This window comes from Dama dama, chromosome 11 (genome assembly GCF_033118175.1).
Source record: "Dama dama isolate Ldn47 chromosome 11, ASM3311817v1, whole genome shotgun sequence".
Classification (NCBI taxonomy): Eukaryota; Metazoa; Chordata; class Mammalia; order Artiodactyla; family Cervidae; genus Dama; species Dama dama.
In genome coordinates, this window is record NC_083691.1 from 71,744,884 (window position 1) to 71,771,293 (window position 26,410).

General features: G+C 37.7%; 1 protein-coding gene across 2 annotated transcripts in view; it reads left to right on the plus strand.

The window, feature by feature from the left end:
• Window positions 1-26,410, plus strand: part of NRXN1 (neurexin 1) — a 1,175,743-nt gene that overhangs the window by 1,138,743 nt on the left and 10,590 nt on the right. For both annotated transcript variants that reach the window (XM_061155451.1, XM_061155450.1), the window contains one exon: window positions 6,050-6,128. In XM_061155451.1, coding sequence (XP_061011434.1) covers window positions 6,050-6,128 — 79 coding nt within the window. The remainder of the gene's footprint in view (window positions 1-6,049; window positions 6,129-26,410) is intronic.

A 26,410-nucleotide genomic window follows, 5' to 3' on the forward strand; every position in this document is an offset into this window, starting at 1 on the left:
AAGTTTGTTTTTCTATGGCATTCTTTCCTTATCCCTGTCTTCCCCTTTAGAGTTTTTCTTGTTAGGACGACCAGGATCAAATGCATATAAAAATGCATGTTAGAATGAGTAAGGGATTCGTGGTATCTTTATGTGGTAAGTTTTTCTATCCAGTTTGCTTGCACTGTTCTGAAACCATTGCATACATTTTAAACAGCCAAGAAATTCTGAAGAAAATTGAATGGCTTTCAAGTCTGTCATTTCCAAGAAGACAGCTGATTTATGGTCACTTTTTATAATAACCTAAAGCATCAACTGAGGGAAAAAATTAAAGAAATGTGAAATCTGGCTTTTTTTAAGGATATTTCAGTTTTTCCCTAAATATTCATGAATGCCAATGTTCAGACATTCAAATTGGGTGAATAAGTCTACAAACGGGTATTTTTTTGGCACTTAACTGTAACACTCAGAGTAATAGTACCTTCACCTGCATTCTGCATAAGCATGTTGTTGGTGAATATTTAATGAAGTAATAGAGATGGGGGCACTCTTACATTTCAATCAAAATAAGCTATTAGATTGATTATTGTTATTTTTATTAATGAGTGAATTGTTCCTATGCTTTAGAGTAGAATGGGCACAATCAATTATTTGCAGCTAAGAATCACAACTTAAACCCTCTCAGATAGTAACCATATTTTGTGCCCATCGGAAAATGCTGTGCCCAGATCAATGACTAATTTGTTGGTGACTAATTGATCTTCATTTTCTTTGTTACTCACATGCTGGAGCTAAAATGGATCCTTCACGTATTGGATCTCAGATTATTTTTATTACTTTTATTAGATTACTGAGCATGGGATTGCTATCTTTATGTGGCATCTGCTACTCAAAGAAACAGATGAAAAATAAGAAGCAAAGTTTCACTGAGATGATGGAATATGCAAAGTTTCTAAAGTCCTTCTACATTTTAAATAGGATTAATTAAAATTTCCAATTTTATATATTTCTTTAGTGGTTTGATTTGATCATATTGATCATATTGTTTGGGAATTCTATATATGTCTTACAATTGGGTTTTCTTGTTTTTCATTTTTTTTTTTTTTTTTTTTTTTGCACTTCTACTTTGGTGAAAACTCTAACTTCCCCCACCTCCTAAAACTTCCTGCCGTGTAGGTTATGGCGATGGTTCGGACCTAGTTTGAGGAGTTTGTGTCGCTAGTTGTGAATCCTGGCTTTTTTTTTTTTTCCTGGAAAGTTCACCTAGTGATAAATCTGATAGAAAAAACTGTCAGATTCAGTGCTGAAAGGCAGATATGAATGTTCTCTTCCTTCCCGAGCAGCTTCATGAAACAGAAGTATCAGCCAGAACAAGTGTCCATCAATTAGTCAAATACATCACATGTTAGGTGGCACTGTACTCAATCAGTTGTCTCAGTCAGCTTAGTCTAAGTGTCCATCACAGCCGTGAGAGATTAGACTAAATACTGTTGCAATGAAGGAGCACCATTGCTCAAAACAATTAATTTTTATGTTGTATTTGGATGTATAGCTGAAAAGACTGCTGCTGTGTTTTGTTTTATTTTGTTTTGTTTTTTCCTCTCCCCTGCCTGCACGCTGCATAGCATGTGGGATCTTAGTTCCCTGACCAGGGATCAAAACCATAAACATGCCTCCTGCGTTGGGAGCATGGAGTCTTAGCCACTGAACCAGCAGGGAAGTCCCCTACTGTTGCTGGTTAGAAATAAAGTTTCCATTGAAATTTTAGAGTAAATCAAGAATTTCTTTGCGGGTATCGAATTCATAGTGGACGTGTTTATACAGTTTAAGTGTGCTCCTTTTCTTACAAAGCAGATTTGTCCTGGTGGAGTTTTCTTGTAGGTGTTTCCATTAGAATGTTTCAGTCTTCAGCAAAGCTGTTTACCATGAGGGATAAAGTCTATCAATGCCATTCTAAGCAAGGATATACTATTACAGACTAAGTTTATCTATCTTCTCATCATATCTTCTTACCACACAGATATGCAACTGTGCTATATTCAAAAAAGTAAATATGCCACAAATTCCATCATTAAATTTGGTGATAGGCAAAAAGTCTCTCTGCAGAACAAAAATACATCAGTGTTTCTCTACTTTCTAACCCACTGAATGGTCACTACCTAATAACCCTGGACATTAAATAAATTAATGTTGATTTAGTATGTAAAATAAACTAAAAATCAGCCACCTCCTGATTTTTCTCATGTCTTACTGTACATTAAAAACTTCCTTTCGCTCCCATTCTGAGTACATTTTCCTCCCCTATCCCAGGTTGGTATTGATCCGTAAAACCTATGAATTAAGTTTCAGTGCCTTTAATTCTTGAATTGTGTACAAGTCATTTTTTCCCTAAAGGTAAAGAAACATAAAGTAGTTTTAGCAGACATTTCGAACAAGTACGGACATTGGCCATGAACATATCCAGACCACTCTGAATTAAGAAAGATCAGCATGCGCTTTGACCTATGAGTGGTTAAATACAGTTAAGGACACTTATCTAAATGAATGGTTATGAAAAGCCAAGGCCTTTGCTTGATCACTATTCTGTCTTCTTCAGCAGGTTGTCTCTTTTCTGGAAAAGGTTATAAACATCAGGGAAAAGTATATTGAAGAATAGAATTGATTAATGTGACATATTTGAGTTTCTTCTACCTCTCTTCAACAGCATGTCATAGGGAGATAGTTCCAAACACAGTAAATTAAATTTAAATTACACAGCTTTGGCTAGAAAAGTGTTTAGTTAATTCAGCCCCTGGAATGAAATTTGATTTTCCTCCCTACACTTGAGCCACTTCCTGATTTTTCATACAGTGATGATTTCTATCAAGGCATCTATTGATTTGAGATCTTTTATTCACAAGACTGTTGCTGGATTTTAACTTCTGAGAGAAAAATATGAAAAAAGTGTATTGTTTATATCAGGGAAAGTACACTAAAAACTAAAATATAGTTGTACAATAGGGTTATATTTGTACAGTGACATTTTTTCTACTGTAAAGGGCTATAGAAGGTACTATTTATTCTATGACATCTTTTGTTATTTTAGGGACTGTGATTTGTGAAAGATAACACTGAGAACATTCTGACACTTTCTGTTTGCTGTGGAATTGTTCCAGAAGGCTGTGGAATGTAAAAAATAGGTCGACTTTTAAAACAAAATTTAACTTGGGCAGCCTAAATAATTTAGTCTGCCTGAAACACTACACTGAGTTACTCATTTCTTGTCTTTGAATTTCTTTTAGGAAGAAACCTTTATTATTTATTTTTTATGTTTGACTTCGAATTCAGAATTTAAATCTAGGAAGTAAAAGATGGAATCTTAGTTCAACCAAGTACCGATAGAGCTACTCTATTCTTGTATAAAAACTAACAAGAAATGTAAAGTTGAGACTAATTCACATGTGCAACTTCCAGTTTAATATCTAAAATTAAATTATTTTATAGTGCAGAAACTATTAAATCAGTGCACCATTTGTGAGACAATAATGTTGATACTATCACAACTTTTGTAAATATTTAAAAGGTGGTCGTATTCTAGTTACTTTCCATGTACTAAATTAATCTTTACAACAACAGTGACAGTGCTCTCCAATTTTTTCAGATGAGAAAAACAAGGAACAGAGCAGTTTTTGAGTTTTTAGAGCAGAGGTTCTCAACTTCTGCACTATTATCACTTTGGAAACTTTGGAGTCAGATCTTTCTTTGCTGGGGGTGCTTGCAGTCACATACATTTTAGAATTTTTAGCAGCATCCCTGGTGACCACTCATTCAATGCTAATAGGAGCTCACTTACTCCCACCCTGCACCCAGCTGATACAACTAAAATGTCTCCAGATGTCTTCCCAGATGGAGGAAGGGAGAGGGGACCACATCACTGCCAGGATGAGAAACACTAGGTTAAAGAATTTGTCCACATCCTGCTCCTCCTCCCCCTCCCCCAACCAAGAACAAAACAAGGTCTCTTTCTGGATTTCATCAATAGAGTTAAAATTCCTCAAGGAAAATGAGAAATTTTTTTCTAACTTGAAATTAATTTTAAAGAGTATCCACTGTAGTTTTAAAAAAAAAAAAAAGAGTAGCTTTCCCCTTGAAGTTGGCTTTTGAAAAGCAGATTATCAGTTCTGGGGCGAATTGGAACAATTGACCTGGCAGACCTCTTAATCCAATAACTTGTTATTATCAAGTCAGTTTGTATGTTATCCTGAGAGAAGTGCTTGTGCCAAAAGAAGGATATGTTTTTGCCTTTTAAAGCTCACTTTAATGAAAGATACCTACGTGACTATCACACCAATTGCTGGTGACTATCACTGGCATTAACAGTTACAATTCCAGGAAAACCAGCATTTAAACTTCTTCTTTTAATATGACAGCAGCAAAATAAGTGAATTTGGTCTCCCAACTTAATTGCCAAAAGGAATTAAGAGAAGAATAATGTGAAACCATCTGAAAATACTATTAAAAATACTATATAAAGTTATATTATGAAGTACTAACATCTGAACAAATTCTTTATTCTTAATTAATTAAAGACATTGTACTTGAAACATTTTGAGCCTAATTTTTGTCACAAATATACATCATCCTTTGTCTCCATTTTTCAAAGTGACACTATTCTCTTAATATTTATATATTTATACTTTACCCTCTATTGGGCTTCCCTGATGGCTCAGAGAATGTATTGCAGATGGCTCCTGCAATACAGGAGATCTGGGTTTGATCCCTGGGTTGGGAAGATCCCCTGGAGAAGGGAATGACAACCCACTCCAGCATTCTTGCCTGAAGAATCCCTATGAACAGTGGAGCCTGGTGGGCTACAGCCCATGGGGGCGCAAAGAGTCGGATGTTACTGAGTGGCTAAACATGGCACACTACCCTCTATGAGATACTCCCTTAATAAAAATATATTTTATCATATTTCTTATTTTTTCTTTCCCTTAAGACTCCTATTATAATTCTACTTTTCAATAAGGATTTCATCAATATTGCAGTTCTGAGTATTGTCTAAACAGTTATAATCTCTTAATCCTTAACAGATGTAATGAGATATTTTCCTTCTTGTACCTTGAATTTTGTCTGTGTTGCCTTAGCTTTAGCCAAATATGATGCAAACCTTCAGTTTCTATGAAATATCTATGCTGAGTTTACTGCTGCTTATAAGTGACAGTAAAGAATAGCCTTTAATGCTTGTAAATGTGTTGATTATGTGACTAACTGCTAGGATTTACACACTCTGCTTTTTATTACGCTGATGGTTATCTTCTTTGCTGTAAGTGCAATGAAGCAACTAAAATGTCACAAAGAAAACTGTCACCTCTATCCTGTTTGCTGTAAAATACCATCCCCCCAGTACTCTTCATTTATTCTGAAACTTTAATGGTGGCAAAGACAATGGGGAAATAACGCCTGATATCTGAATATTACAAAGATGAGAATTGAGTGTGAAAGCTCAACAAAAGTTTTTAAAAATACCTTCCATGAACCATATTTGCTTCCCTTTTTGCATCAGTGAAAAAATATTCTCTGCTTAATCTGTGTTTCCTAATAAAGACAGGCTACATCTCAAAGATACATTGAATTCTACTTGGTCATGAATATAAAAGGTTATAGCTGTTCTGCTTTCAGGAAGCCAAGCACAGGCAGGGCATAAAGCCCACTGATGCATACCTTGTAGCCCTCCAGGGCTGTAATAAATTTCAAATCATCTGTTTCTGCCAGGCTGTTTTTTAAATTGCTGTCTGCTCCTGTGTGCAGCTTCACCATGCAGTTAAATGGATGGGTATCTACAAGTTGGCTGCCACCTATCCTCATGAAAAATAAGCTAGAATCAAGGTTTCACAAATATGCCAATGCTTCCATGAGGAACCTAACATATGTTGAAGAATGTAAGCTCTGTGTCCTTGGGAAGGGAAATATTGAATTTGGTTTCTCAATCTGATGGGTAAATGCAGATGGTGTTTAGTCCACAAGACAAAAGATGAAAAGATCTGTTAGGTCCCGTTAAAGTAATCTACTGAATGTGATTCTTTTACAGACCACAGATGACATCCTTGTGGCCTCAGCAGAGTGTCCCAGTGATGATGAGGACATTGACCCCTGTGAGCCGAGCTCAGGTGGGTTAGGTTAGTCGACTTTTTTTCTTACTTTCTTTGGCTCAACTGTAAATCTTTGTTGCATGCTGTAGTCCTTAAAAAAATATCCTTGCACTTATATCTAGAAGTCCTCCTTATGAAAAATCATCTCATTGTAAGATGAGTTCTTAGTTTTTACATGGATACAGTAACCTACATTTATTGGGAAAAAAAAGTTTTTTAAACAAAACCCACCAAGATTATGTATTTCAGAAAAAGCAGTAGAGGACAGCACACAAGGCTCATACCTTATTGTTCACATTCTATTAGCTCACAATGTAATTTTCAATATAATTGCTTAAGGGGATGTCCCTTGGGTCACCTATAGTGAAACTGTAAAGCTTAAAAATTGCATTGCATTGTGGAAAATTATTTGACCTTTCTACTGACAAAAAGTCTTCACCTCTCATTCTGCCAGCAAATTATCTTAAGTGATATATTTCTGAATTTTGAAAGTGAGAGTATTATGGCAGTACAGGTACAGTCTTTGATTCATTTAATAGAGACATGTTTGAGTCTTCCCATGTCTCCCTAAAATTCAAGTTGATGTGTTTTAACTCTAGGTGATACATAATTTACCCTCCTTCTTTGTGATAAAGTATGATTAATACATAAATACAGCTTCCCTGGTGGCTCAGTGGTAAAGAATTTGCCTGCCAATGCAGGATCCCTGGGTCGAGAAGATCCCAGGAGAAGGGAAGGGCTACCCACTCCAGTGTTCTTGTCTGGGAAGTCCCATGGACAGAGAAGCCTGGCAGGCTACAGTCCATGGGGTCACAAAAGAGTTACACATGACTTAGCAAATAAGCAACCGCTGTTTACCTACAGCCTTGTACCATCCAGCGGTAGCTGTGGACCCTGAAAATGAATGAATCATAGCCCGAATTTCATCTATATACTCATAATACCAAGTATTAGGGTAATTTGCGTTGGTTTTCCTTTGTAAGCAGTTTCTTAAAATTCAGTAATTGTCTTGTTTAGGGTTCAAATCATTGAGGTAGATATGGACTCACCACTATGGGATAACTCATGACCTCTGTAGATGTCACCTGTCACCCCAGGAGAACTTCATATCATAATTAAAAAATCAATGTGCAATTCTTCTGAAGAATATCATTTTAATCTAATCATTCTGATATTTGAATAAGAAATGATTCATGATACATATGTTGCACCTCCTTTTGAATATCACTTCTCTGCACTGGCTAAAACTACTGACTGTCAGAACTTAGAGCAGCTTACTGAGTGCCCACAAGGAACAGAAGAAGCTCAGCTGTCATCTCTCAGCAGGAGAAGGTCTTGAAGGTCCATCCTGGCTGTCTTCCCATCTTTCTTTCTCTCACCTCCATCCCACATATTGAAATTCTCAGCCTCCAGAACATTTTTCATATACAGTTATTAGAATGTGACCTGATGATCATCCATTCCCTTTTAGTTGTCTAGACAGATGTGGTTCTTTCCTGATACTGTCCTGGGCCCCCTCTTTTTCTTTATTCTCATTCTCTCTACGTTAGTCAAAAAGGAAAAGCTAGTGCTTTTTCGTCCATTATGTCAGTCCATCTCTGTGCCTCATCCCTCCCTCAACTGTCTTTTTTCCCCATTTCTCTTATTTTCATGTTCCTCACCATGACTGTCTTTTTTTGTATCTTCGAGATCTTCCAGCATGGATCATTCATAAAACCAAGTCTGGTATTTGTTATACATTGATATGTGTGTGTCTATATTTGTATTAATTTGCTTTTGTTTCCCCAGGTAGCAGGAGAGAAGTTGATTTTTTTTCAGTATTTTCTAGTTAATTAACATAATGTTGAAAACAGTCTGGGTTCTTACTAATTATAGTACTTGCTGGTTTTCCTCTGGGCCGAATCCTTCTTTTGCTGTCTGAGTGGAGGCTATCATTTTCTTTATATAGAATCCTCACCTTGAGTACCTAGTAACTTCCGTGTAAGAAGTCTAATTACATTTTAAATGGTCACTTTTTTTTCTCCCTTCTTGAGCATAGTTAAATGATCCATTCTTCTAGCCATTGCTCCTAAGTCTTACTAACCTTTCCTTATAGACTAGTTTTCTGTCTTTCCCTTTGTCTAGGTCTCTGGCTCTAAGAAGAGAATGGTGGGCATGCAGAAAGAGAGAGATTATCACCCCTTCTCTTTTTTTTAAACCATTTTGTCATCTTCCTCTTCTTTTTTATTCACTAGGCTTTGTTAAATATTATAACACCAAAAGCAAGGAGCAGCTTGTTAATAACATACTGCAGATATTTTTTCTGCTTCTCTTTTCTTTACTAATTTCTCTCTTATCTGAAACAGTAGTGCTTATTTTTCTGTTCATTACTTGTTCACTAGCATGTAGTAAGAATTTTCACCACATAAGAAAAGCTCCATGAGCAGGAAACCCCTTTGTGTTGTTCCATGCAAGATTTCCTGCATGAATTTTGATTTTGTTCCATAGCACAGAAATCTGCTGCCGGATGTTCAAGACACAGTACAAAGTGACCCCATCTGATGACAGTTACGACACTCGTGTACCAAGTCTAATTTTACTTGCCCTCCTGCCTCAGTGTTTCTTTCCTTATTCCCTAGTTTTCAATTCATCATTTCTTCTTAAGGCTTAAACTTCAGATTCTGTTGTTTTATGGCATCTTCCAACATAGGCTGTTCTTATGGTCTTACCTCCCCTAGATGGTGTCCTGATAGTATAGTCCATGCATGGTTTCTCTCTATATATATTAAGTTCTGTGAGATCTCTTTTCTGCACTTCATTCTTCTATCCAGTTCCCTGTAATTTTTTTAAGGCCATCTTTAATAATTCTTGCAGTGTTGCTCTTTTGGCATAATTGGCTCTGTTTGTATGACAGCTTCTGGTGAAATTCTTAGTTCATATGATTTTTTCCCTATTTTCCAACTGTTTGTTTTTAATTGAGGAGTTGTTTTTTGTTATCCTCTTTAAATATTGTTTGCTAGGATAGCCTTCCTCTGATCTCTTAAATAGCTTTTCCTAACTTGCTTTGTGTCTTGAACACAAAATAAAACAACATAATCAAAAATTGCAGTTGCTGATATTATTAGACTTTGGATACTGTTAGATATACCTCAATAAAAATGTCAGATATCAGCAGGTTTTATTTGGGGAAGCTGATTGTTTAGGAAAGTAGTATATTGGGTTAAATATTTAGAACTGGATATACCTGCTAAGCAAGACAGGCAGGTTCAGTCCCTGGATTGGGAAGATCCCCTGGAGGAGGAAATGGCACCCCACTCCAGAACTCTTTCCTGGAAAATTCCATGGACAGGGAAGGCTGGTGGGCTACAGTCCGTGGAGTCACAAAGAGCTGGACACAGGTGAGCACACACACACAGCAGCAGCATACCTGCTATGCACTTTTGCTTCTCCTTAAGCAAGTGAAGACAAATATTTTTGGAAAAGATCCAAATTTACTTTTATAGGTGGATTACCCAAATGTTCTGTGTATTTCATACCAATGTCTTTCAGTCTCCCTGAATATTTACATATGAAATTTCTCTAATCACGCTGCCCAAAACTGTCCCAAAAATACCTTCTTCTTCTCTGAAAATGTGCTATGCTTATCATTTAGGTGTCTTCCTAAAGCTACTGAGCACTCACTAAGGCATTAATGAAGTGAACAGGAAAAATCTGGCATCGTCTTGAATACAAGTAAATTAATACCTTTTATGAAATGCTTGATAAATTTTAATACCATGCACTTCCACCCAGATCTCTTAATGAAGAGGGAGGTTGAATATTTATTTGGTGGATTGTCAGTCTCGCCACTGACCAAAGAGCGTTGAGAATTATTGTGCACTCACTGTTGTGTTAAGCTCTGGGGAAACAAATAGAAAGTCTGCACTTTCAGTTCCATTCTACAAAAGGACAACTTTCATTCTACCCATTTTTTAGCTATTCTTTATAAGGAACAGGCTCTTTATTTCTGACATTAAAGTAACACCTGTTTTTCAGTTTGTTACAAGAATTAAAACTAACATATTGGACAGAGGCACCTAGTGGGCTACAGGTCATGGGGTCACAAAGAGTCAGACACGACTAAGTGACATAGCATAGCATAGCATGTATATAAGACACCTACTGCAATGCCTGGCGTAAGCTAGAGCATAAATGGTGGCTTTTCTTTTTCCCAATTCAGTTATATAAAAAAGAATATTCAAGCTATTTTTTTCCCTTTTACATAAAGCTGTTACTTTTCCTGGCTGAAAATTGGTGGGCAACTGATGAAACCACTAAGGCCTCCTGATGGGAACTGTACATGTTGAAACTAGATCAGGAGCAACCCCCTGTGTGGGAATGTGGGAATACATGGAACTCAATTATACTTGATTCCAGCCACACTGTCCAGTGTGGTTAGCGTCAGATGACAATTTCACATTGTTATAAACAGTGTTTTAGAGTATGAGAGGGCAGCTGTTCAATCCAGCAGGTGTAATTGAACCCCAACTCTTAGTCAACAGGTGGAAATCTGAAACAGCCATTGGTAACTAGGTCCGCAGGCCACCATTGCCCTAAAATGCCTGATTTTAGCTGTCTGGACATGTGAGAAGTGGCTGACTTTTCCTTCATATTTTTGTCAAAAGCACTTGCTCCTTCTGTGCTTTCCCTTCATCCTAGCGATATGGTTGTTAGAGTCAGTGAATTAATACCATGGATAGCATGTGATAAAACAATGCCTTGCTCATGATATGTTCAATATGAATGTTTGCTGTTATTAATATATGTATTATATAAATATACATGTTTTCCAAGACTTCTTTTTTCACTGAAACACAGTTTTTATGAAATAAACAGATTACTTTGATTTATTAATAAATTGACAAATAACAACACCATAAACCACTGAAGTTCCACAGTGACCCTTAATCATGTCAGTACATCCTAATTTTGAGGTCTTCTTCTAAATAGATTCTTTTTTCTCAAAACTCTTGAAGAAATTGGAAAAGGTGATTTTTATGTTGATATCTGATACCTAAATGAAGATAATGATCTTCTTTGATATGGGAACTTCCTGATGAAAACTGGTTTGTCATTTGTTCCAAAGAGAACATTATCAGGTTTGTTTCCTGGGAGCCCTATTTAGGGAGGAAAATTTCCCCTTAGATATAGAATACTTCAAATAATATGTTTATTCTTTTTGTGTATGAATGTGGGCAGTGGGTAGCTCATAGGATATGGGGCCACTCTCAAAGTAGTTAAACCTTTGTCGAAGGAGAGAAAGAAAAGCTCTATTGAATAATAAAAAATCAGTGTAGTAATAGGAGAAGAAAAAGATTGTCATTTGGGAGGCAATCTCTTAAACATTAGTTGAACCAATGGGGATGAGAGTACAGCCCCTCAAAAAAATACTGTTTGTGGACTTCCCTCCTGGTCTAATGGCTAAGTCTCCACTTTCCCAGGACAGGGGACCCAAGTTCAATCCCTGGTTGGGGAACTAGATCCCACATGCCACAGTGAAAGAGCCTGAGTGCTGAAACTAAGACCCAGTACAACCAAATAAATAAATATTTAAAAAAATATTGTTGGTTGCCTATCGGTTGATCAGACTTCAGGATAAATGAGTAATAATAGATAACAATAGCAACTAACAATTTAGCAAAGATTTGCTCTGTGCTCATCATTGTCCTTAGTTCTTCATGAGCAATATTCTATTTTATGATTTGGCCAAACTGAAGTATTTTCATAGCTAAGGAGATTCAGAGAGATTAAGTTACTTTTTTGTAATACAAGAGAAATAAGACACTCTCTAGTTTAGGAAAAGTGGCACTTTAATTTCTTGGAATGCAGAAAATTGTTCTTTTAGAATTCAGGCACCTCACAAATATAAGATTAATTTTTAAAAGATTCATTTAAATAATTTCCATGGCTGGCATAAATTTTAAATTTGATGGCAAAAGGTCCTTTACATGTATTACTATTCATTAGGCTAAATTTGCTGCAATTACTAGGCAATTTCGTGTGGTTTTCCAGTGTGCTATTTTAAGAAAAGATCAGAGGATTTCTATTGAACTGATCCCATTAACCATATTAGGAATAAAGATATGTATATTGCACAAGGTGCATCTTTTTATTAACTAAGTAATCACAATCATTTAAAGGAATGTATTACTTATTAGATCATAGTTTTAGAGGTTGATTAGAAGATGATTTTGTGGTACATTTAGATTTGGGGTATTTATTATGTAATTATTCAAAGCGAATTTAATTAGCCCTTAATAGCCAACACATTGCTGTTAAAATGGGGGATTTTGAGCTGTAGCCAGCAAGACAGCAGTGATGAGTGCTCCATTTTTGGAAACATCTAGAGCAGCTCTCTTGAAGAGTCACACCAGAGTCGGTGGTGAGGACCCAGCTAATCCACGGGTACAGGACGGGACCGCTGGAGCTGGGGCCCTGATGGGCTAGGTGGCTTTCAGTGCGCGACCCCCCACCCCCTGGTGGAAGAACTGCTTTTTTCCATATAAATTTAATCCTCCAGGAAACTGGAATAAAAATGAATTGCTGTGTAGTTAAAATAGAAGAAAGTCATTAGACATCATCTGCACTGTTCCCACTATTTTTCTGGGAGCAGTCATGACAAGACAGAATTATCTCGGACGGAGTTAAACAGGCAAGGGAGATCTATTCCAGACAGTGTTAGAGAAGGAGGCCACAATTCCATCTGAGCTCAATTCAGTGTGGGGGGCGGGGGGGCGGGAACGAGCGTTTTTAAGGGCTGGAGCGCAGGGCTCATAGTCCATGGACCTTCTGTGCTGGCTGATTGGCTTTGCGGAAGGAGCACTAAGCCCCTCCTTTAGTGTCTTCAAGGCTGAGGCCACTTCGTGAGCTGGGGCCAGCGCGCTGCCTCAAGGTAGGCCCCGACGTTCCCCTCAGAAGTCGGAAGGAGCGCTGTCCTTCCGCGAAAGCGAGGTTTCCAAGTGAGGGCGCCTGGACCCTGGAGAAAAATAATCCTGGGTGCTAACACTGAAACGAAGTTTTAAAAATCTTTACATATCAAAGGAACAGAGAAAGAATGTGGAATTACAAGTTTTCTGAAGTAAATGCTCTAAGAAAAAGGAGGCCAGGGCCCTAGAGACAGGACGAGAGCTGTCTGAAGTTTGGCCAAGCTGTGGGGAAGGTTCAGCTCTTGTTTAGAGAAGGCGATTCCACCTTTAAGTCAACCCGTTTCATTTACCACAATTAGTTCCTGCCAGGAGATCACTAGAAAACAAAATAACAAGCAAAAGGTGGCTTTTGTTTGTTTGTTTCTAGAATATAGCCACTTTTATTGAATATTAATTATTTTGACCTTTCTGGTTTGAGAATTTTTGTTTAATGATATAATAGAGTGGATTGTTGTCCCACATTGGGAAAACTCAAGGGTGTTTTGTAAGAATTGTGATATGCAACAGGAAGGGAGTGTTAGTTGTGACTGTAACTTTGGAGTCACAATTTGAACTAGTTTGAGTTGCAGAACTAGTCTGAGTTGCGGCTCTTCCTGGTCTTGGGAAGTACTTAGTATCTTTGAGACTCAATTTCCTTTTATGTAAAATGGAGAAAATGGGGTGATAGGTTGAAAGATGCACACACAGTGTTTAGCAGAGAACCTGGTGTACCAAGACTAACACATGATTACGATAAACCCAGGGGTGAGTGGAAGACCTGTTTTACTGGCACTGTTTTTGTGCCAGGAGATGCATTATCCTACCTTGAGGGAGGCTCTTCACAAGGCAGACAGATTGGATCTGGATGGAAAATGGGCACAGTTCCTTTTGCTATTAGAATGAGTTCTGTCCACACATGTAAACTAATTGTGATTGTCTGCTTAGAGTAATTACTTAGCAAATAAGTGAGTTTATTGAGTTAGATTAAGCATTTACTTGAAAGTCTGCAAAAAGTACATGATTGCTAATACAGAACTGTCCTGCTATAACAGAAAAATCTACTCATGTATATAAAATAAATTCCTAGGCAGTCTGCATATAAATATATATATATATATATCCAGCCTTTAAACATTAATAACATTTTTAAAGTCCTTATTAGAAAGGCTCAAAAAACCACAAGCCTTTCTAAAGTGTGACTTGTCCTGTTGAGCTTTAGAAGGAGACAATAAGATGGACTGCTGTGCTTTAAAATGGTTCCCCGATACTGTAAAGAGAGAAATGTGGCATAGGTTTAGGAAAATATAGAGTAGTGAAAGTGTTAGTTGCTCAGTCTTGTCCAGCTCTTTGAGCCACACGCCCCCCCACCCCCCTGCCCAAGGTCTTCTGTCCATGGAATTCTCCAGGCAAGAATACTGGAGTGGGTAGCCATTCCCTTCTCCAGGGGACCTTCCCAGTGAACCCGGATCTCATGCATCACAAGCAGATTCTTTACTGCCCGAGCCAGACTTAATAGGCTAAGTCTACTTCTAATGGAAACATGAAATGCAGGAAGAATGAAACCACATTTTCTTGTCATTTGTGTCCAATACCAGCTTTGATAATGAAATTGTTTTCTTATGGAGTTTTCTTGGTATTTTATTAGTTACCTTTACTCAGATGGTAACAGAGGGAAGGTAACATAGTCTGAATACTTCTCTACAGGGCATGCTGCTCACATGAAGAGCCCATATGCTTTCTTTGTTGGTTCACGTGCTCCAAGGAGCAGCAAATACTACAGCAGGCTTTAAGTCTTCAGGTCTCATCTCATGTCAGTTGACTTGTTGGTTAGATCACTTTTGTCATTAGTAGCTCCTCACTCATCCTCAGTATTTTAAGAAGCCCGGCATTAGGAATAAAATAAGAAAGACAAGAATACTTATTCAATGCCCAGGTTTAAAAGGGGATGTATTAAAGATGACAGTACAGCCAGAAGCTGTCGATTAATTTTAAAAAATTAGTAGAGAAGTAGTAATATGTGGTACATAGATGTGTACATATATGTTACATAATATAGTAATATTACCACATCTACTACTAAAATCTTACATTTCACTGACCAGACTTTGGAAATCAGACTGAATTCACATCCCACTTCACCTACTTGCTGTGTAATCAGAAGCCAAACATTGAACCTCTGTGTACTTGACTTTTTACTTCTGCAAAATGACATGAATAATGTTAATTACTCATGATATTGTTGTGCTGGTAAAAGAGACAATCCATGTAAAGCACTTAACATTGAGTTGCCACCTAGACATTTGATAATATTAATTAGCTTTTATTAGTAGTACCAACAAATTAACTGAGGAGTCAGCCATATTATAAATGGAAATAGACCTACCTATAGCTACAGGCAAGGGTGAAAAATCTTAGTAATTAACACTTTAGCATCTAGAAAGCTTTATAAACACTTTCTGGATTCTAGCAGCGTCAGACTTTTCTCAGTAGCCATTATGAAACTAATAAGACAAGAGTAGTGCTTCAGTTAGATGTATGTAGGTTGCTAAAATGGCAAGAGGACACATATCATCTGTTATTTTTATTTGGGTGGGGGCAGAATTTAATGCAGGTCTCTGCCCACAGAGTTTCTGAGAGAAGAAATGATTAACCTTCCCCCATGCTATTATAATCGACTAGCTCTGCCTCCTAAGACCTTCAGAAATGTTCTGGGCTAAAGTGACTTAACTTGGCAGAGCCACCATACCCTTCCTCCCATGATGGATGGCTTGTCTTCCATATTCCCCAATTCTAGGCATGACATGCCTCCTTCTAATGGGCTCAGTAGGGAAGCTGTCTAATCTTTCACCTTAGTTATTGCACTTTAACCAAAAAGAATATGACTTTTCCCAACAAAAGAAAATTGAGACAGCAATCGTTTCATGACAGGAATATAAAGATGATCACCCAAAGTGAGGAGACCCAGTTTTAAATCAGGAAAACTGCACACTGCCCCATCACCCAGAATGACCTGCAATTACATAAAAGCTGTCCAGAAAGCCTGGCAAGAGACAGGGCTCTGAGAACCCAGCATACAACTCTGCTCTAGGAATTCTACTGTGGATTTCATCCAGAGTACAACATAGAATTCCAGAGCAGGGAAGGAAAGAAAACAAGAAGAAATGATCTAATCATGTTAGAAAGAAACCCTAAAACCTAATCGAAACAGATCTTATTTCCATGATAATAAGCTTCTCTGTCAGATATGACCAAAGAGTGGTCTCAGGTGATTGATTTCCTGATACCTAGAAACATAAAATCTTGTAATAAAATTTTGAAAGTGAGAGAAATTTAATTCACTCTGACTGTGGGAGTTGGAGAGTGCTGATCCATAAAGATAGAATGTTTCACAGATAAACAGAAACAAGCTCCACATGCAACTTAACAATTAATGGCCTGAAACAACAGGTCCCTTGGAATAAATGGTCATTTTGCCACCTGAATTCACGGGGCCTCCATTCATGAAAGAATGAATAGAGAGACCTCCTCAGAGATAACATTCCTGGTGGAACTGGACACTGCCATGACTGACTGACCATGGTATGCTGGATGTATCACAAAACTCTTATTGTTGGGAAGGCTGCTGATTCAGTCTCCTTTGTATAGAAGACACAGGGCAGATAATCAGACCAGCATTGTTTTTACATGGCATTACATTTTACATTTTACATGGCATTACATTTTACATTTTATCTTCCTCAGAGCATTCGCACATTTATCTACCTGGTAGGATCCTCAGAGTGACCCTGGGAGATAATGTATCACTGTTATATCTCTGATGAAAAAAATATGAGCAGAGGCTAATGAAGTTCAAAGAATCATTCAGTAAATTGGGGGCAGTGCCTGGACTAGATCTAAAAAAAAAATAAAAAATTATTATTTCTCCACCTTACTATGCTTTCCTAAGATTCTGTGGGAGTGCAAACTCCTTCTACTGCAAAGGACAGATAGATGGCAGGAGGTGGGTGGAATGTGACTGGAAGGGGTAGAACTGGACACTGCTTAGATGAGAGGCTTAAAAGGATTCAGTTCTTCAGGAAAGGGAAAAATTGGGGATACTGATAAATGCAGTCATAAGTGCCAACACATTGAATGCATAAAACTGTAACAGCCAGAGACACACTGGAGTTTGAATTTTGTCTGTGTCACTTGTGAAGCACACATAGCATGACCTCTGAGACTCAGTTTCCTTTCCTGTAAAGTTGTAATAACAACTACAGAGTCACTGTGAGGAATAAATTAGATAAAGTGCAAATCCCGGAGCCTACCATATAATAATTCAATAGAGGTAATAGCTACTAACTAAATAGAACAATAAAAAAAATTTCAACCTTGCAGTGAGTCAGAAGGCAGAGTAGCCCGTATTGAGCATCAGTTGACTGTTAAGTCACATGAAACTCTTATCTACTAAAGGTAAAGCCATGCATCATTTGAGAGGAAATTAACATAAGGGTTTTTAATAATTTAATATATTTGAGTAAGTTAATCCCAAGGTATTATGAAATCTTCTATGGAGTTTTCAGAAGCCTGACTTTACCTATAAATTATGAGAAAATAAAGGTGACTGTAGCAACTTCTGTCAGAGAATTGGAAGGAATGCTGTAAGATTCACGTACATATGTGCATATACACACTCATACACACACTCCTCATTACTGCAGCTGTAATCATAGTGCCATTTTCATCTTACTAGAAGCCAGGTTCCTCCAAGATTCCTGGTTCCAGACTTAAGGATTCCTTGGAATGAATACCCTGGTTTTCTGTAAAGTGACTGTTCAACTTTCCATATGTTAAAAAAAAAAAAAAAACTAAATACGTCTTAAGAAAGGTGATTTCTCAGTGCATATATTTCTAGGTGTTTTAGTCAGTGAACTTCCAGGGAAACAAACTATTTTGCTATCAAAGAGTTTAGCTGACTTGAAATCAATAATGGAGAGTACCATCACTATTTCAAAATATAACTCCTCTTGCATTTACTGAAATGTGGTATATTTTGATGAAAAACACAATATAGAACATATGATATAGAATCACCAGGCCCCCTTGCTTTGAAACCAACTTTCTCAATTATTGCCAAATGGCTTTTCTTCTACTTGACAGTTATGGAAAGTTTGACCTGGCCTGACTGATGAGGCCCTTTTCAACCATCTCACTCTGATAGCCACAGGAGTAAAAAAGTACCCTAGAAACTTATGAAGCTGCTTTGCTGAGTTTGAGAAAAGAGCTCCAAATTAGCTCTCAACTATTTGTAGTGCTGTGGATATCAGATAAGGTTAATATAAATATTAGGCACCCAAACAAATCAAACTGAAGACTACTAACCTAGTTGACTTTAAATAAGTTGGCGCTTAGTCACTGGAATTTAAGTAACTTATATATGGAGGCTTGAAAGAAAGTGAAAATGTTAGTCATTCAATCGTGTCCCACTCTTTGTGACCCCATTGACTTCAGCCCACCAGGCTCCTCTGTCCATCGGATTCTTCAGGCAAAAATATTGGAGAAGGTTGCTAGTCCCTTCTCGAGGGGATCTTCCTGACCCAGGGGTCAAACCCAGGTCTTCCACATTGCAGGCAAATTCTTTATCATCTAAGCCTTACGAAAAGTAAACACAGCTGATACTTGCATCGATGCACAATGATCCCCATTCACTTAAGCAGAGAAGTGTTTTCTGGTTTAATTAAATACACACTATCATTACTTCTTTTACTGAAGATATTATAGGAGATGGGTGTTAGGAAAGTATTGAGACAAAAGCATTTTATAAAGAAGTATGCAATATCATCATCAATGTTTACCTGCTTGTTTACTACCTTTACTCAAAGCTTTGAAATCAAAGATCTCACATTTTCTTAATGATTACATCCATCCCAGTCCACTCCTGAAAATTTATAAACTTAGAAAAATCTCTTCCTCTATTCAGTCAGAAAACACATTTTGCAGCTTCTGTGTTCAGTCTTCATTCAGTGTTTGGAGGGGAGGAAAGTGGTGGGAAAGAGAAACAGAGTCACAGGAAACTATCAAAAGATTAGCAGTCTAGTATGGAAGAGAATTAACAAAGCAATAGAAGTTTAAGATTTCACAGTAATAAAGGATCCGTACTAAAGTGGATGGTGTAGTATATGGTTGAGAGATGAGGATAAAGTTGGATTTTCCGCAAATTCTCCCATGTGTCTTCTTGATTTATGTTTTTTTTTCCAACTTCAAGCTATTCTATGTCATGTCTTCCTTCTTGAGAAATACTTGATGGCTTTCCAGGGTTCACACTGGGAGGCCTGGGTCCTGCTCCGTTAATGCTCATCCCAAATAACTTCTATTGGGACAGCTACCTGCTACTGGGATAGCTGATGTCCTGACCCAACCCTCTTTATTATCTTTCTTAGTACACAGTATTTGTGCCTTCTCGTGTTATTTTTTTAAATTAAATTTGTGGTTTGTTTTCTTACATTTTCTGTTTAATTTTGAATATCCTGAAAGTTCTAAGAAGGTGGAACCCAAGGCTGTTTTGTGTACCTTGGTATTAATGTCTTATGTAGTGCCTAATAAATTGTTACTTAATACATATTTCTTGGAATTTTTAATTATTTTTTTCTGTTTAGCTTTATTTTTCCCTTTTCTCCCACCTCCATACATTAACCAATGATAACAGCTTGGCATGAATCTTTCATACACCTTCACCATATTCCTATGAACATATATAAATAGAGAGTTGTTTTTCTCTCTTGTCACATGAAAATTAGAAGCATACTCTATGAATTAAATTTGATTTTCTCCTTTCCTAATGTATTATGGACATCTTTCAGTTCAACAGAATTTTCTCCAATTCCTATTTTTAACTCTGTTAAAAATCTAGGGGATAGGTATGCCATAATATGGGTGTCCAATAAATTATTGGAATAATTTACTCAATCATAGCTCTGTTAATGAGCTTTTAAATTGTCCTTTCCTCTTTTTTTTCTCACATCATCATCAGCAAACATCCTGTGTTTATATGCATGCTGGTGTATTTAATTCTTTAGACTATATTCTCAAAACTGAGGCTGCTTGATGAAAATATTTGTGTATTTTTTAACATTACTGTTGTAAATTTCAAACATAAACTAAATTAGAAAGAACTGTATAATGAACTCACATCCACCCATCAGCCAGCTGCAATTTAATCTTTTTTAAATTGTAATAGATGTTAGATTACTTTCTAAAAATTGAGAAATTCATATTCTCACCAGCACAGTTATCTATTTCCCAAGCAAATGTTCTAACCAAATTATCACCTAAATTCACTTTATTCTTCCAAGTTTGTTGGGGAAAAAATACCTCCTTATTTTATTTTGACTTACCTTCTAGTGAAATTGGGCATCCTGTCCTACCCATTTATCAACCATTTGGATCTTCTGTTCTCCACTTGCATGTCTCTGTTTTTGTCCATTCTTCCAGGGGGTTTTTGCCTTTGTTCATAGCACTTGATGCATGTTTTTATATTTTAGAGGTGTTAACTCTTGGTCTGTCATATGTACTACAGATATTTCTCCTTTCTGATCTCCATTTTCACTTCATTCAGTTCAGTTCAGTTCAGTCATTCAGTCATGTCCGACTCTGTGACCCCATGAATCGCAGCACGCAAGGCCTCCCTGTCCACCACCAACTCTCGGAGTTTACTCAAACTCGTGCCCACCAAGTCGGTGATGCCATCCAGACATCTCATCCTCTGTCGTCCCCTTCTCCTCCTGCCCCCAATCCCTCCCAGCATCAGGGTCTTTTCCAATGAGTCAACTCTTTGCATCAGGTGGCCAAAGTATTGGAGTTTCAGCTTCAGCAACAGTCCTTCCAATGAACACCCAGAGCTGATCTCCTTTAGGATGGACTGGTTGGGTCTCCTTGCAGTCCAAAGGACTCTCAAGAGTCTTCTCCAAAACCAAGGTTCAAAAGCATCAATTTTTTGGTGCTCAGCTTTCCTCACAGTCCAACTCTCACATCCATACATGACCACTTGAAAAATCATAGCCTTGACCAGACAGACCTTTGTTGGCAAAGTAATGTCTCTGCTTTTTAATATGCTGTCTAGATTGGTCATAACTTTCCTTCCAAGGAGTAAGTGTCTTTTAATTTCATGGCTGCAGTCACCATCTGCAGTGATTTTGGAGCCCAAGAAAATAAAGTCTGACACTGTTTCCACTGTCTCCCCATCTAGTTCCCATGAAGTGATGGGACCAGATGCCATGATCTTGGTTTTCTGAATGTTGAGCTTTAAGCCAACTTTTTCACTCTCCTCTTTCACTTTCATCAAGAGGCTTTTTAGTTTATCTTCACTTTCTGCCATAAGAGTGGTGTCATCTGCATATCTGAGGTTATTGATATTTCTCCCACAAATCTTGCTTCCAGCTTGTGCTTCTTCCAGCCCAGCGTTTCTCATGATGTACTCTTCATATAAGTTAAATAAGCAGGGTGACAATATACAGCCTTGACGTACTCCTTTTCCTATTTGGAGCCAGTCTTTTCTGTCACTTCATTAGTGACACCTTTTTCCACATAAAATTATTATTGTTTATGCAGTCAAGTGCGATGATCTTTTGATGCATGGCTTCATTCCAAGGACTATGATCTATGAAAGTTTCATGTCTACCTTCAAATTACTTCTCACTTTCCCCTAAAAGTTAATATGCCACCTCCAGTCTGGCATTAGTTTAGTTCCTGAAAAGCAAACTCCTTTCTTTCTCAAAGTCATTCCATATATGCATAAATATTACAGCCTCAGAAAGTCTACTTGACTCCCCAGTCTAAATCAGAAACCTCTGCTCCGCTCCTGCGTGGTTCTTGTCATTTTCCTTCATCACTCATTTCAGTTATTGCTTTCAGCCTAATTGTGTGCTTTTTTTGTTGTGTAAATCTTTCCCTCATTATATTTCAGGGTTCATGAGGGAAGGCATCAAGTGTGTTTGGTTAAGTCCTCTTCCCTTGGGACTCAGTATAGTCCCTGGAACATAGCAATAGCTCTTCATATAACTGGTTGACAGCAGGAGTGAATATTCATAGAGAGAACACCGTAAACGATGAAGCATTTAAGCTAAGTCTGAGAAATAAGTAATGTTCAGCCAAGCTAGAAAAGAAAGGTCATAAGAGCCAGGTATGAAGATAAAACTTTTATTGGTATATGGGGATTGGGAGACAGCAATAAAATTATAGCTGTTACTTTCTTTGAGAGAAATGGAAGACAAATTTGAACACGTAGCTGTAGGCAGACCATGAAGAGCTTTTAGAACAGTGGTACTTTAGTAAATACCATGACAATTTCAAGGATTCTAGTAAGAATTTATGGGTACAAAGACCATGTAAAAAGTCTATGAAGCTTGTAGATGATCAAGCTGTGGACACACAGCCATGGTCCCCTGGCTTCCCCCAGAGATGAGGGAGAATGTGTGCTCCTCTGTTTATTGTCAGGGTCACCAACGTCACATATGATGTGATTGTCCATTGCTTTTTCTATTCTGTGTGGTGCTGTTAGAGGTAACAGCAGTCCTAGGAGGTGCTCCCTGTTCTCCAGGCACAAAACACAATTTTCTGTGGCTCACATTGCTTCTCATGCAGTGCCTAGATGTCTAGTGAAGACAGTCATCATCTCAATCCCACAACAGTGGATTTCCCTTCAAACACATGCTTTGCTTTGGTGGTTTTGAAAGTAGTTGAGAAAACTTTTAGTCCCAGCAGCCAGGCAGGTGGTAAAGTTTTATTGATTTCCAAGTTCTTTCTGAATCTCTAGTTGATTGAGTAGGGATTGAGATATACTAGACATGACCTCCCTCAAGCAGTCTGACCTGCAATAGTAGACATCAAAATGTGCAGGGCATGGATGGAGCTGATGGCAGGGAAGATGAAACTGGGAGGGATTTGAAATATCCAGCACCACCTCTCAAGAAACCACAGGATGAGGTGAAATTAGTGCATATCGTATAAATCGCCGCCTACCTGCTTTCTGCAGCTGTGGCACTTAGACATGAATTTGTGTGAGTCTTTACATGATCACTGTTTTTTTTTTTGGCATGTGTTGTATTGAAATACAAGAATGAAAAAATGTAATATTTTTCTCTTTTTGGTTATGGGGAAAGAACCGCTAATCTCAATTCACAAACACCACAGGAACCTGCAATTCCAATTTTCTTTTCACAGTATTAATGAAACTAGGTACTGGAAAAGTCAAATCTTTCCTTATAAATCTGAAACAATTTTCAAGGCTAGCCTAGAATTATAATAACTTTCACATCTATTAAGATGCAGTGCAGAACTATTGTCTAATGAGATCATTTTAGGCAACTCTTTTTCTTCAGTGGGGTGGAGACAGAAATTTAAAATTGATTGATTTCTGGTAAGAAAGACTAGTCAAAGACTCTTACGTGAGAAACAGTTCAGTAAATGCATCTTTCCATTAGTGTTTAAAAAGGATTATTTAAGGCAGAAGGTCTCATAATTTAGGGTACCAGAGTGATATATGTTGAGCATAATGGAGTTTTATGATCCTTTATCTACTCCTCCAGATCTGAAATATATAGCTCAAGTTCCATTTTTTTTAATCATTGGTGTATTTTCTTTATTATTTCTTAATATTGATGATCTCTTACAATTCTTTTTTCCTTGAAGCTTAAAAGCTGAATTTTCATTATCAGTATCTAGTGAAACTCTTGCTTCACCCTTCATATGACAGGGTCACAGTTGATGATGTATGTATATACTAACAGTCTATATTAAAGAAATATATAGTCTATAAGCTCTATACAGTCAGTAAAAACAAGACACAGAGCTGATTGTGGCTCAGATCATGAAGTCCTTATTGCAAAATTCAGACTGAAATAGAAGAAAATAGGGAAAACCAATAGCCCATTCAGGTATGACCTAAATCAAATCCCTAACGATTATACAGTGGAAGTGAGAAATAGATTTAAGGGACTAGATCTGATAGACAGAGAGCCTGATGAACTATGGAAGGAGATTCGTGACATTGGACAGGAGACAGGTAGCAAGACCATCCCAAGAAAAAGAAATGAAAAAAGGCAAAATGGTTGTCTGAGGAGTCCTTACAAATAGCTGTGAAAAGAAGAGAAGCCAAAAGCAAAAAAGAGGAAAGATATACCTATTTGAATGCAGAGTTCCAAAGAATAGCAAGAAGAGATAAGAAAGCCTTCCTCGGTGATCAGTGCAAAGAAATAGAGGAAAACGATAGGGAAAGACTAGAGATCTCTTCAAGAAACTTAGAGATACCAAGGGAATATTTCATGCAAAGATGGGCTCAATAAAGGATAGAAATGGTATGGACCTGACAGAAGCAGAAGATATTAAGAAGATGTGGCAAGAATACACAGAAGAACTGTACAAAAAAGCTCTTCACCACCCAGATAATCATGATGGGGTGATCACGCACCTAAAGCCAGACATCCTGGAATGTGAAATCAAGTGGGCCTTAGGAAGCATCACTAGGAACAAAGCTAGTGGAAGTGACAGAATTCCAGTTGAGCTATTTCAAATCCTAAAAGATGATACTGTGAAGGTGCTGCACTCAATATGCCAGCAAATTTGGAAAACTCATCAGTGGCCACAGGACTTCAGTTTTCAATCCAATCCCTAAGAAAGGCAATCCCAAAGAATGCTCAAACTACCGCACAGTTACACTCATCTCACACACTAGTAAGGTAATGCTCAAAATTCTCCAAGTCAGGCTTCAGGAATATGTGAACCGTGAACTTCCAGATGTTCAATCTGGTTTTAGAAAAGGCAGAGGAACCAGAGATCAAATTGCCAATATCTGCTGGATCATCAAAAATGCAAGAGAGTTCCAGAAAAACATCTGTTTCTGCTTTATTGACTATGCCAAAGCCTTTGACTGTGTGGATCACAATAAACTGTGGAAAATTCTGAAAGAGGTGGGAATACCAGACCACCTGACCTGCCTCTTGAGAAATCTGTGTGCAGGTCAGAAAGCAATAGTTAGAACTGGACATGGAACAGACTGGTTCCAAATAGGTAAAGGAGTATGTCAAGACTGTATATTGTCACCCTGCTTATTTAATGCAGAGCACATCATGAGAAACGCTGGGCTGGAAGAAGCAGAAGCTGGAATCAAGATTGCTGGGAGAAATATCAATAACCTCAGATATGCAGATGACACCACCCTTATGGCAGAAAGTGAAGAAGAACTAAAGAGCCTCTTGCTGAAAGTGAAAGAGGGGAGTCAAAAAAGTTGGCTTAAAGCTCAACATTCAGAAAATAAAGATCATGGCATCCTGTCCCATCACTTCCTGGCAAATAGATGGGGAAACAGTGGAAACAGTCGCTGACTTTATTTTTTTGGGCTCCAAAATCACTGCAGATGGTGACTGCAGCCATTAAATTAAAAGACACTTAGTCCTTTGAAGGAAAGTTATGACCAACGTAGATAGCATATTAAAAAGCAGAGACATTATTTTGTCAACAAAGGTCCATCTAGTCAAGGCTATGGTTTTCCAGTAGTCATGTATGAATGTGAGAATTGGACTATAAAGAAAGCTGAGCTTTGAAGAATGGATGCTTTTGAACTGTGGTGTTGGAGAAGACTCTTGAGAGTCCCTTGGACCACAGGGAGATCCAACCAGTCCATCCTAAAGGAAATCAGTCCTGAATGTTCATTGAAAGGATTAATGTTGAAGCTGAAACTCCAATATTTTGGCCACCTGATGCGAAGAGCTGACTTATTTGAAAACACCCTGATGCTAGGAAAGATTACAGGCAGGAGAAGGGGATGACAGAGGATGAGATGGCTGGATGGCATCACCGACTCAATGGACATGAATTTGAGTAAACTTCGGGAGTTGGTGATGGACAGGGAGGCCTGGCATGCTGCAGTCCATGGGGTTGCAAAGAGTCAGACATGACTGAGCGACTGAACTGAAGTGAACTGAATATTGAAGAAATAAAGCCAACAATACAAATGGCCTGGGAACCACGATCTCACCCTGAAAAGCTAACTTTGGAAACAGCATGGATACAATAAGATTACAGTGAAAGAACACTCATCAAGTATACAAAATATTTTCATAAAACTGACAATTTGAGTGATAAAAAGAGTGTCTGATGACATGGTTATTGCCTTGGTTAAATACAAGTTTCCACTACCCACCTCATTTTCTGTAACAGGAATTAGGACTTTAAGCATTGTTTCTCTTGTAAAACATTATGTAAAAACATAAATCAAGAGCAGTTTTGTTTTTTAATAACAAAATTAATTTAATTGCTCTGTTCCAACCTCAGATGGATTTCAGATTCTTTCCACTGCACAGTGAAACCTACTTGGAAAAACTCATTAATGTTTGAAAATTTACC